At 46.9% G+C, this 12,856-nt stretch overlaps 1 protein-coding gene across 7 annotated transcripts in view; it reads left to right on the forward strand.

Annotated features, from left to right (window-relative positions):
• The window catches only part of npas1 (neuronal PAS domain protein 1), a 36,001-nt gene that overhangs the window by 13,283 nt on the left and 9,862 nt on the right, over positions 1-12,856 (forward strand). For all 7 annotated transcript variants that reach the window (XM_052467312.1, XM_052467309.1, XM_052467313.1 and 4 more), the window contains 4 exons: positions 879-1,045; positions 2,883-3,121; positions 11,220-11,287; positions 12,747-12,836. In XM_052467312.1, coding sequence (XP_052323272.1) covers positions 951-1,045; positions 2,883-3,121; positions 11,220-11,287; positions 12,747-12,836 — 492 coding nt within the window. In that variant the 5' untranslated portion in view covers positions 879-950. The remainder of the gene's footprint in view (positions 1-878; positions 1,046-2,882; positions 3,122-11,219; positions 11,288-12,746; positions 12,837-12,856) is intronic.

The raw sequence follows: 12,856 nt of genomic DNA on the forward strand, positions 1-12,856 counted from the left end.
TTAAATGCACTAGAAAGTGTTCTCTTGTAGACTAAGGAAACATCTCACCAAATTATGCTAAATTATAGTTCTGGATTGCCAAGTTTAAATAGAAAGTCATTTAATTGAAATCTCAACGTAACGTGATGGCTCGGCCGGCCCGGTCTGGGTCTACATATCCCAGCTCCCTACCCCAGCCTGGTTCCCCCTCCCCTGGTACTGTTGACCCCATGGTAGAGAGGTCAGCCCTGGCCGCAGGGCAGGACACCATGCTGCTGCAGGCCACGTTGACCTTTTAAAGTTCACCAGAGCACAGAGGCAGAGAGGGGGAGGGGAGAGGGATGCCAGCCAACTGGCACCGCTGGTGGAACTGGGAGCTAGAGGGTGAGTGTGTGGGGGAGGCAGGGGGGGGGTCTTCAACTCTCTGCTTTGCCCTGTCTTTGCTAACCGGAGTGAGACTTCTGTACTGAATGGCTTTTTTTTTATAGCACAGTGGACATTCTTCAAAGCTTTTATAGAGACGTGTAACAATATAGCTTCCGTCCCTCTCCTCGCCCCGACCTGGGCTCCAACCAGGGACCCTCTGCACACATCGACAACAGCCACCCTCGAAGCATCGTCACCCATCGCTCCACAAAAGCCGTGGCCTTTGCAGGGCAAGGGGAGCAACTACTTCAAGGTCACAGAGGGAGTGACGTCACCGATTGAAACGCTATTAGCGCGCACCCCGCTAACTCGCTAGCCATTTCACATCGGTTACACAGGCATACCTAACTAACCATCATTTTTCCCCCCTCTCTCTCTCTCGTTCTCTCTCGCTCTTTCTTTCTCTCTCTCTCTCTCGTTCTCTCTCGCTCTTTCTTTCTCTCTCTCTCTCTCTCGCTTCCTCACTCCTGCAGGGGGTCTGAGCCTGTCACAGCCTCAGCCAATCGCAGCCTCCGTTAGAGGTGGCGGCTGCATGTGATTGGAGGATGGCGACCATGCCGTTCGTCAGCGAGGGAAAGTGTGTGAGCGTGGAGTGGGACTTCCTACAGGGACTACTGGCCAAACCCCCCACCCTGCCCTGGTGAGAAATACACACACACACACACATAATGGCATTGCATAGCGAGTGCTAACACACACAAACACTTACTCATATTCTAAACTATCACACCCACACAGCCCCTCTCACACACTCTGTACTGTATAGTAAAATGCTTATTGCTCTGTAGCCTTGGCTGTCATGGTTGTTAATCCCTTTCCCTTAGTGGGAGATTACGTACATTTGGCTGGAATTATTAATGGGGCGGTCATTTATAGGCGGATATAAAAACTAAGCAGAATCAATGGGTGAGTATCGATTGTCCTCTCAGGTGAGTTGAGCTCGTATAATAATGAGACGCTGTGGAGGACAGAGCTATTCTAAACACAGCTGTTTACACACCCTGGAGAACACAGACCGACCGGGGTAACACCGACATGTTGGCTGATATGGACAAATACCACACACATGCAATAGCACACAACCGTACACACACACACACACACACGGAAACATGCGTACACACACATTTTATTTTCTCAATTTCTCTCTCTCTATTGCCCTCTCTCACACACACACACACACACACACACACACACACACACACACACACACACACACACACACACACACACACACACACACACACACACACACGCACACACACACACACATACACACACACCCTCCCTCCCATGGCAGGCAGTCTGCAGGCCCGGAATGAGAATCGATGTCACAGACATTTACATCATTTACATTTAAGTCATTTAGCAGACGCTCTTATCCAGAGCGACTTACAAATTGGTGCATACACCTTATGACAACCAGTGGAACAGCCACTTGCATCTAAATCTTGTTGGGGGAGAAGGATTACCTACCCTTACTTACCCTATCCTAGGTATTCCTTGAAGAGGTGGGGTTTCAGGTGTCTCCGGAAGGTGGTGATTGACTCCGCTGTCCTGGCGTCGTGAGGGAGTTTGTTCCACCATTGGGGGGCCAGAGCAGCGAACAGTTTTGACTGGGCTGAGCGGGAACTGTACTTCCTCAGTGGTAGGGAGGCGAGCAGGCCAGAGGTGGATGAACGCAGTGCCCTTGTTTGGGTGTAGGGCCTGATCAGAGCCTGGAGGTACTGAGGTGCCGTTCCCCTCACAGCTCCGTAGGCGAGCACCATGGTCTTGTAGCGGATGCGAGCTTCAACTGGAAGCCAGTGGAGAGAGCGGAGGAGCGGGGTGACAGACACGGGGGAGAAATGCTGTTTCTTTATTCTACCACAGACACAAACTGTGGAGTCGCCGTGACAACATAATTCTACCACTCAGGCCCCATTGAGGGGAGTCGATACCCAATCAGAGAGACAGGCTACCTGGGCCCTGGGCCCCCACTGCCACACGGCCCCTCCCCCTCCAATTGATCCCTCAATCACTGCTGCAGCCCAGCATCCGCCAGCCAGTCGCATGGCTGTGTGTGAGGCAGAGAAAGAGCGAGAGAGTGTGGATGCTAGTGTGTGTGTGTGTGTGCGTGTGCGTGCGCGTGTGTGTGTGTTGGAAGCAGAGGCTCTAGCTGTGCTGTGTAATAGTCATGTGTATACCAGTGTGACAGGGGAATAGACCCTGGTAGATAGAGCACCTTCTGTCTGTAATTACACAGACAGACAATCTGCTGGAGACGGTTGGAATTGAGATTGGTTCACTGACATCGCGGGTGTCATTATATACCTTTTAAATGACTATTATCGGGTCAGCGTCAGCGTACCCGACCAAGCCCACTGGTGGTCGTTCTGCGGTCAGTTCCTTATCAGTGCAGTTGTGGCATGAACCACACACCCATTTCACCCACAGTTCCCCTATACCTTCTGTTTCCTGTCATTCCCCTCCTCCAGTTTGCAGAACCTGCGGAAGGAGAAGTCTCGTAATGCCGCTCGTTCCCGTCGCGGCAAGGAGAACTTTGAGTTCTTTGAGCTGGCCAAGATGCTCCCTCTCCCCGGGGCCATCACCAGCCAGCTGGACAAGGCCTCGGTCATCCGCCTCACCATCAGCTACTTGCACATGTGCACCTTCGCCAGCCAGGGAGACCCGCCCTGGTGCCCCCTGCTGGAGGGAGAGAACCACTGCAGCAAAGGTGAGCTCTCACCCTTACCTTACCCAATGATCTTAGCCTGGAATAACTGGGATAACTCAGTCACCGACGCTGCAAAAAAAAGCAGTGTGAAAATGCTACTGTAGGTGTAACAGCATTGTAACAGCACCGACACACATCTCCCTATACCTGATTGACCTTCCCCCTCATCACAGAGAGAGAGAGAGAGAGAGAGAGAGAGAGAGAGAGAGAGAGAGAGAGAGAGAGAGAGAGAGAGAGAGAGAGAGAGAGAGAGAGAGAGAGAGAGAGAGAGAGAGAGAGAGAGAGAGAGAGAGAGAGAGAGAGAGAGAGAGAGAGAGAGAGAGAGAGAGAGAGACAGACAAAGAGACAGAGAGAGGGGGTGAGAGAGACAGACAGAACGAGAAGCAGACAGAGAGACACAAAGACAGAGAGATGATACACAAAGGAAGGAGGAGCCTATTGGTGCTTTCGGTAATTACAGGAATTAGCTATATAATGAGGAGAGTGTGATTATAAAGGTTGTCTAATTGCTACTGTTACTGAGGGGAAACAACTCGGCTACAATTCGGTGTGTGTGCGTGTGTGTGCGTGTGTGTGCGTGTGTGTGTGTGTGTGTGTGTGTGTGCGTGCGTGTTTTATAAGAGCACCTGTGAGGAGTGTGTGCGTGTGTGTGTGTGCGTGTGTGTGTGTGCGTGCGTGTTTTATAAGAGCACCCGTGAGGAGTGTGTGCGTGTGTGTGCTTGTGTGTGTGTGTGTGTGTGTGTGTTACAGAAGTGTTTGTCTGAGTGTGTGCGTAATCATTTTTTCTGCACCCGTGTGTGTGTCCCTGTTACTCTCAGCAAATCCTCCTGAAATGGGACGAAACCCATGATAGCTCTTTGATACCGTATGAGATGTGAAGACATGGATAGTATGTACCTGGCAAACAATGGCGGTCCAGTTCTCATATGCACTCGCTTATTTTACAAGGAAGTCTTCGAAGGACTCATGGGCTTTACTGTATGCGATTTTATTGCCATTGTTCGGTGAATATGTTTCTCGAGGAGCCCGGCCTTGGAAGAGGCCTGGTGAAAGCAAGACGCGGACATCTCATTGAAAAGCACATCTATCTATTCAATGCTTCGATCAATCTTCAATTGGCGCTCATGCACCTGTGGAAACGCGCTCAATCCGCTAGCAGATGTTCTAACAAAGCCTTACAAATGCATCTATGGCAGTCTGGAGACCGCCCCCCCTCACACATCTCAATGCGTACACTGCTGTATGTAATGCAGTACATCTAACCATTGATCTATTTTTTATGTCTTAAATCTATACTGAAGTTCCCTCTGGGGGGGAAAAAATAAGTAATTCTCCTCTATACATCAGTCTTCAGCAAACGGGAGAGTATGACGCACGCACATAGGTTAATGTTGAGCGTGATGCTGGACTGGAGGTCGTCTACCTGTACCCCGAGACCCGAGCGGTTCCGGATCCAGAATTCTAAATAATGACACAGGTCGGATCTGATACGATTGCCTCGGGTAGTTGTAACTGTAGGATGAGAAAGCTCATGCACTGCAGCCTCAATTAGCATCGCGAGCTAACGCTAGCGAGCTTACTCAGCTCGTCCCGGTTTGATGCAGCCAAGATAAGTACTATGTGATGATATTTGAGGATAAATAACCTATCTATGGCAGCTATTAGTCTACTATAGCGCGAGGCGGCTTGGTTGGTCGCTGCCCTTTCTAAAAAAAAAAACGATTGCAGTCAGAGTGCACTATGACTGCATCACACTGCAGTACAACCGCAGGTCGAGTGCAGTATATCTGCAGTAGTGCTGCAAATACTGCGTCCAAGTGACACATTCTGCAGTGTTACTGTTTGCTGATGATCTGGTGCTTCTGTCCCCAATCAAGGAGGGCCTACATCAGCACCTAGATACATCAGCACCTACATCTGCACAGATTCTGTCAGACATGGGCCCTGGCAGTAAATCTCAGTAAGGCAAAAATAATGGTGTTCCAAAAAAGGTCCAGTTCCCAGGACCACGAATACAAATTCCATCTAGACACCGTTACCCTAGAGCACACAAAAAACGATACATACCTTGGCCTAAACATCAGCGCCACAGGTAACTTCCACAAAGCTGTGAATGGTCTGAGAGACAAGGCAAGAAGGGCCTTCTATGCCATCAAAAGGAACATAAAATGAAACTTACCTATTAGGATCTGGCTAAAAAATAATTGAATCAGTTATAGCACCCATTGGCCTTTATGGTTGTGAGGTCTGGAATTCATAAATGTGACTAACACCAAATTGATACTCTGCATGCAGAATGCTGCAAGAATATCCTACATGTACAACGTAAAACACCAAATATTATGTGCAGAGTAATTAGGCCGATACCTGCTAATTATCACAATCCAGAAAAGAGCCGTTAAATTCCACAACCACCTAAAAGGAAACGATTCCCAAACCTTCCACAACAAAGCCATCACCTACAGAGAGATGAACTTGGAGAAGAGTCCCCTAAGCAAGCTGGTCCTGGGGCTCACAAACACACCCCACACAGAGCCCCAGGACAGCAACACAATTAGACCCAACCAAACCATGAGAAAACAAAAAGAGAATAACTTGACACATTGGAAAGAATTTACAAAAAAAACTGAGCAAACAAGAATGCTATTTGGTTCTAAACAGAGAGTACACAGTGGCAGAATACCTGACCACGGTGACTGACCCAAACTTAAGGAAAGCTTTGACTATGTACAGACTCAGCGAGCATAGCCTTGCTGTTGAGAAAGGCCGCCGTAGGCAGACATGGCTCTCAAGAGAAGACAGGCTATGTGCTCACTGCCCACAAAACGAGATGGAAACTGAGCTGCACTTCCTAACCTCCTACCAAATGTATGACCATATTAGAGACACATATTTCTCTCAGATTACACAGATTCACAAAGAATTCGAAAAAACAAACCCAATTTTGATAAACTTCCATATCTACTGGGTGAAATAGCACAGTGTGCCATCGCAACAGCAAGATTTGTGGCCTGTTGCCACAAGAAAAGGGCAACCAGTGAAGAACAAACACCATTGAAAATAAAACCCACATTTATGTATATTTGTTTTCCCTGTAATGTCTTTAATTATTTTGGAACTTTTGTGAGTGTAATGTTCACTGTTAATTTGAATGGTTCATTTCACCTTTGTTTATTATCTAGTTCACTTGCTTCGGTAATGTTAGCATATGTTTTCCATGCCAGTAAAGCCGTTAAATTGGAGAGGGGAGGGGGAGAAAGGTGGTGGAAGAGGAAAAGAAGTAGAGGTAGAAAGAGAAAGGACCAGTGAAGTAAAATGTTTTTTTTTTCTCACAAATTGTGTCTGTGGTGTGGGTTGGGCCAACAGTAGAGTGCGATAGTCCTGAACCTTTCATTTAACGTATTATTCAAGACTACTGTATATGCACAGGTGATTTGAGCTTTTGAGAGAATCTCTCTTTCAGATATGACTTCCACCCTGTAGAAATGCGAAATATGAACCTGTCTATCTTCAGGAACATCTCAGTAGTTAGCAGTTTTACAATGTTGTAGAGATGTTCTTCTCATGACTACACTGACAGACAACACAAAACTCTCTCTCTCTCTCTCTCTCTCTCTCTCTCTGTCTAACTGTCTCTTGATTTTTAGTCTGCCTCTCTTTTCTCTCTCTGTCATCTCTCTCGCTCTTTCCCCTCTCTGTCTTACCATCTCCTGATCACCTCTCCTCTGTCTCTCTCCTTCACTTTCACAATGTCTGCCTCTCCCCTAATTCCCAGCGTTTAAAGTGGCGATGGCTTTTAAGGGAAGTTAATTGCACTCAAATTATGGTCGACCGCAGAAGGAGCGACAGAGAGAGAGACACAGGGAGCGCGGGAGGGAGCGAGCGAGGGAGCGAGGGATTGCAGAGTGAGAGGATAATTGCGGTGGAGAAGGACGTTGCGATTATGGCCGCTTTTTCTCTCCCGTCTGTCGTCTCAAACTCTTGTCTGTTCCGACAGGGGTAACAGACACACGCACACTCTTGGATAACCATCAGAATTGGAGCTCAGTAAACAAGTTGCTATGTGATGAGTTTCACATATGAAGAGATTACTAGCATAAGTAAACTTGAGTAAAAAAGAGAAAAAGAAAGATAAAACAAGACAGGTCCAGAATTATTGGCACCCTTGATAAAGATGAGCAAAAACAAAGACTGTATCAAATAAATAATACAATAAGCTATAGTGTATGCTGAAAAAAAATGGAAAACTCATATTTTTAAACAATTGCTCAGAGAAAGAGAAATATTTTTTTCTCTCAAAAATATAGGGGTAAAAATGATTGCCATGCCTGTTTTCAAAAACTTTCACTGAGACATTTTCTGAAATGTTTTACGAGATTGGAGGACACATTTGGGAGGGATCTTAGACAATTCCACTGGTGTGCGTGGCCAAAGAGCTCTATTTTCATGTCACCCAACAAATGTAAATCCCTGGAGTTTGCTAAACGGCATTGGCACTTGAATTTGAACCGATGCTATGGTAAAATTCCATGAAAATACAGTCCTTTGGCAATGCACAGCAGTGGAATTGTCTAGGATCCCTCCCAAATGTGTACCTCAAACCTACTGTAAAATATGGCGGTGTATCTTTGATGTTATGGGGTTATTTTGCTTCCACTAGTCCTGGCACCCATGTTAAGGTTACAATGGTATCATGAACTTCACCTAGAACTAGGACATTTTAGCCAAAAACCTGGTTGCCTCTTTTAGAAACATGACCACTAGTGGATATTCCAGCAAAGCCAATAACCCCAAACACACGTCAAAATCCACAAAGAAATGGTTCATTGACTACAAAATCAACAATGTGCAATGGCCATCTCAGTCTCCGGGCCTTGAACCGCATTGAAAATCTGTGGTTTGAATTGAAGACGGCCGTCCATAAGACCAGGTGAGGAATATCAACTGGAAAGATTCTGTATGGAGGAAGGTTCTAAGATCTCTAATAATACAGTGCCTTCAGAAAGTATTCAGACCCTCTTGACTTATTTCAAATGTTGCGTTACGGCCTGAATTCAAAATGGATTAAGTAGATGTTTTGTCTCACCCATCGACACACAATACCACATACCCACCATACCTTTCTTCGCTATGCAATCTGGTTTCCGAGCTGGTCGTGGGTGCACCTCAGCCATGCTCAAGGTCCTAAGCGATATCTTAACCGCCATCGATAAGAATCCTCAGTTTTCTCCTATCACAGCCATTAAACTCTGTAACTGTTTTAAAGTCACCGTTGGCCTCCATTGGCCTCCATTGGCTCCATTGGCCTCCATTGGCCTCCATTGGCTCCATTGGCCTCCATTGGCCTCCATTGGCCTCCATTGGCCTCCATTGGCCTCCTTCCTCTCCTGCAACTTAGGATATGCCTGTATCCTTTGTATGCAACTTATTATGTGACTTTTTAAGCACATTTTTACTACTTTACTTATTTAGGCTTGCCAATCCAAAGGAGTTGAACACTGAATGACTCAGGACATTTCAGCGTTTCATTTTTCATATATATATTTTTTTAAATGTCTAAAATCAGAATTCTACTTTGACATAATGGGTTATTGTGTGTGACACAATCTCATTTTAATCCATTTTAAATTCAGGCTGAAACACAACAAATTGTGAATACTTCCTGAAGGCACTATTTTACGAGGCAAGTCAGTTAAGAACAAATTCTTATTTACAATGACGGCCTACTGGTGAACAGTGGGTTAACTGCTTTGTTCAGGGGCAGAACAACAGACTTTCACCTTGTCAGCTCGGGGATTCGAACCAGCAACCTTTCTGTTACTGGCCCAACGCTCTAACCACTAAGCTGCTATATGTTATCCAAGCTCATACTTTGTTCGTTATCCTCGCATGGTGAGGTGTTGAACGGTATTAGAAAACAGGTTGCCACTCATGTAGACCCATATGTTTTTGAGAAAAATCGAAATATGACTTCAAACTAAACTATTTATCTGAGCAATTGTAATGGTATAAACTACTATAATAGTCCACAAATGTTTTGCATACATACAATATAGCTCAGTATTTGTATTTTTTGTTTACTAGTTTTTTTGCTTATCTTTTTCAAGGGTGTCAATCATTTTGGACCTGACTGTATTTGGTCCCCGTGGTAACTTCATAACTGGTTTAAAAGGTCGACAGCTAGGGGGTGGGAAATTACAAATTCAAAAAAAGAGAGAGGTGGGGATGAATGAGTGAACTTGGACTAAATTATGTATCGAACAGACGCATAAAAATCAAGCAATCAAATGTCTCTTCTATCAGTGCAGAACATCAGGAAGACCCCAACATTGACCTGCGACATTGACCTGCGACATTGACCTGCGACATTGACCTGCGACATTGACCTGCGACATTGACCTGCGAGTCGCACTGCAATTAACGTATTAACGTGGACGCTTCATCCCATTCCTCAAATTAAATTAAACCACGGAGTCAATGTGATAGAAAAGTCAATGTGATAGAAAGTACCCCAAGAGCTCTCCTATGACACACACACACACACACACACACACACACACACACACACACACACACACACACACACACACACACACACACACACACACACACACACACACACACACACACACACACACACACACACAACCTGTTGAGGCTGTTTTGGTTTCATGGCCACCCAATTGTGTGACCCCAGGCATGGCAGGCAGCCGGGTGGAGTGACTGTAGTAAATGGATCTGTGTGTAGACTCATCCGTCAGCCCCACTGGCCTCATGTCACACCCACCATTTCCTCAGGCCCCCTGACAGTATTCACCGCCACTGATCACCAGCAGCATCTCCAGGGACCCACGGGGGGGGCATGCGATGCTGTGTGTTATGATGATGGGGGTTGGTACCAGACCCCCAGTGGGCCAGCCCTCTCCCCGTAGCGCCACTATGGTCCAGGCAGGCAGGCAGAGCGACTGGGTCCCCTCCCCCTCTGGGTTAGCTTCTGAGTTGTGGCTGTAAGGTCCCCAGCCCCAGACCCCCTTTCAACCTGAATGGACCAGCCTCATTGATATTCCTACGCTTTCACACAAGGGGACCCCAATCTCACAATGGCACTGTGGCTTTGTCCGGCAACTGTGTATTTATGAGAGTGTGTGTGTGTGTGTGTGTGTGTGTGTGTGTGTGTGGTGGGGGATTTGTATGTGTGTACAAGTCTACTGGAATGCCTTCTGTTCTGTTGGCTGACCGATGGCAGGGACACGACAAAGAGACGGATGGGGGATGGATGTGTGCCCCCCACCCCCCCACCTCCGTGTTCAGTTGTAACCCAGAACAGCACTTTAATTTTGCTGTCATAACGTGTATTGATTTCCCAAAGCCTTGCAACGACACATGGACGTCTGGTGATCCCTACACACACTCACGCACTCGCACGCATGCACACACACATTAACACACACACTGCCGCTGCCTGCTCAGAGCACAGTGTTCAAAAACAAACCTGGTAGAGCCACATATGCACACACACACACACACACACACACACACACACACACACTCTCTCTTTCTGAAATAAAACTGTAAAAACTTGATTTGTGGATTCTTCCCCCCCCATCTCTCTCCTCTCTTTCTCGCTCTCCCTCTCTTACACAGTGACACACACACACACATAATCTCCATCCATCTTTCTCCCTCTCTGTCGCTGTCTATCTCGGTTTCTCTCTCCGTCTCGTTTTGTTCTATTTCTCTCTTCCTGTCAGTTGTAATTACCTCTGTAAACAGCTCTACTTTGATGGCAATGCTTCTGTGATAGCTTGTGTTTGGGGTGCATAAGGAGTGGTGAGGCTGTGTGGAGCGTGCGTGTGTGTGAGCGTGTGCAAGGATTGCCTGTGTGTGTGCACATGTGCACTACACTACTATTCCAAAAAAAGATTGAAAGTATAACTTCAAGTTGCAGGCTAACAATGAAGTGTCTGTTAAAAGTAATGAGCTGCCTCCTGTCTCTGATCTGTGTTGATCTGTTGGGTGTTGATCTGTTGTGTGTCGCTCTGTTGTGTGTAGCTCTGTTGTGTGTTGATCTGTTGCGTGGTGATCTGTGTCCCTGCAGTGCGACGCTCCTCCCACTCTCTGGCTACTGACATGTTTGAACAGCACCTGGGAGCACACCTGTTACAGGTAAACATCACACACACACGGACGCGGACACACACACACGGACACACACACACAGACACACACACACAGGCTCCTCTTAAAATCACTGTGTTTCATCTCAAGTGGATGTATTATATTAACCTTTATTCCCGTGTCGTTGAGAATAGTACACGTTTCGCCAGGTTATTCAAGAGGCACATTCTCTGAACATTTGTTGGCTGCCATGTTTAATCTATTTCAATGTTTTTCCATCAATAATCAAATATTCAACCACGCAAATATGATTACTGTTATAACGTGCTGTAATTGTTCATGGGATAAGGTAGCCATATTTATTCCCGTGACAGTCGGACAGTGGGATGCTGCTTCTCTGTGTCACGTCTCCTCCTGCGTTTACAGACGCGCGTGAACCCCCTCTGAAGTCTCCTCCTGATCACCGTCTGCACTCCGGCGAGTCAACACTCGTTTAAAAAAATATATATATATATATTTTTTTAACAACCGACGCCGCCCCGCGGTAGAACTATCAATGACCTTCAAACACCAATAAATATCTGTGGAGTACAGAAACGAGAAAGAGGGCGATAAAGTGAGGGAGGGATAGAAGATAGAAGTGAAAGAGGCGGGGTGTATATAGAATGTCCTGAATGAGAGAGGTATGCCGAGACAAAAGCCTGCCGTCTGCGCCGAACGTTCTGAGGGGGAACGGCACTGATGGAAATCAAATTAGCGCTTCAGAACACGCTAGGATTCTTTCCTCTTGCCGTACCTCTGTCAGTAATAGCTTGATAATTGCACTTTATTTCTCCGCCATTCAGCCGGGCTTGCCGCGCCCCACCCCCCGGCCACCGCATTTGCATACCGAATGTGTCAGTTGCATAAATTACCGCCACTTTAGCGCCGCCGCCAAAAATAGCAATCTTTCATCGGGGCAAAGTGGCCCGAGCTTCCCAGCACACCACTACTCAGTTGTGTGGAAGCTTGTTATTACAACAAATATTATTCTGTGAAGGAGTCCTTCCTAATAGGGTGGCTGTATACCTTATCACTTATCACCATAATCACCACTCCCTGTCTCTACCTCCTGTCTCTACCTACCTACCTACCTACCGGTGTCTCTGGTCAGCAGACAGACACAACACAACAGGAAACACCATGGCGTCCTACCGTTATTAACACTGATTGAAACAGCCCCGCTGGTGTCTGCCTGCTCTGTGTTTAATGTGCCTTGTTGACTCTCTGAACAGGCTGGTGGTGTTTACCAGTAGTGTGTCGTGTGTACCTGAGGGGCCAGCCAGACAGGACTGTTGGTGGGGATGGGGGGGGAGGTGGGAGAGACTGAGCGGTAAAGGGCTGGTTGTTGGTGGTTCTCCAGCGGCAGGCAGCAGCTCATTGTAATTTGCTCAATACACACTAATTGCTCTAATTTGTCTGTCTGGCTGTGCGCGTGTGTGTGTGTGTGTGTGTGTTGCTTCCACAGTCTCTGGACGGCTTTGTGTTTGTGGTAAGCTCGGAGGGACGATTCCTCTACATATCAGAGACTGTTTCCATCTACCTGGGCCTCTCACAGGTAAGGCCTTCTGTACACAC

The sequence above is a fragment of the Oncorhynchus keta genome, chromosome 18 (genome assembly GCF_023373465.1).
Source record: "Oncorhynchus keta strain PuntledgeMale-10-30-2019 chromosome 18, Oket_V2, whole genome shotgun sequence".
Taxonomy (NCBI): Eukaryota; Metazoa; Chordata; class Actinopteri; order Salmoniformes; family Salmonidae; genus Oncorhynchus; species Oncorhynchus keta.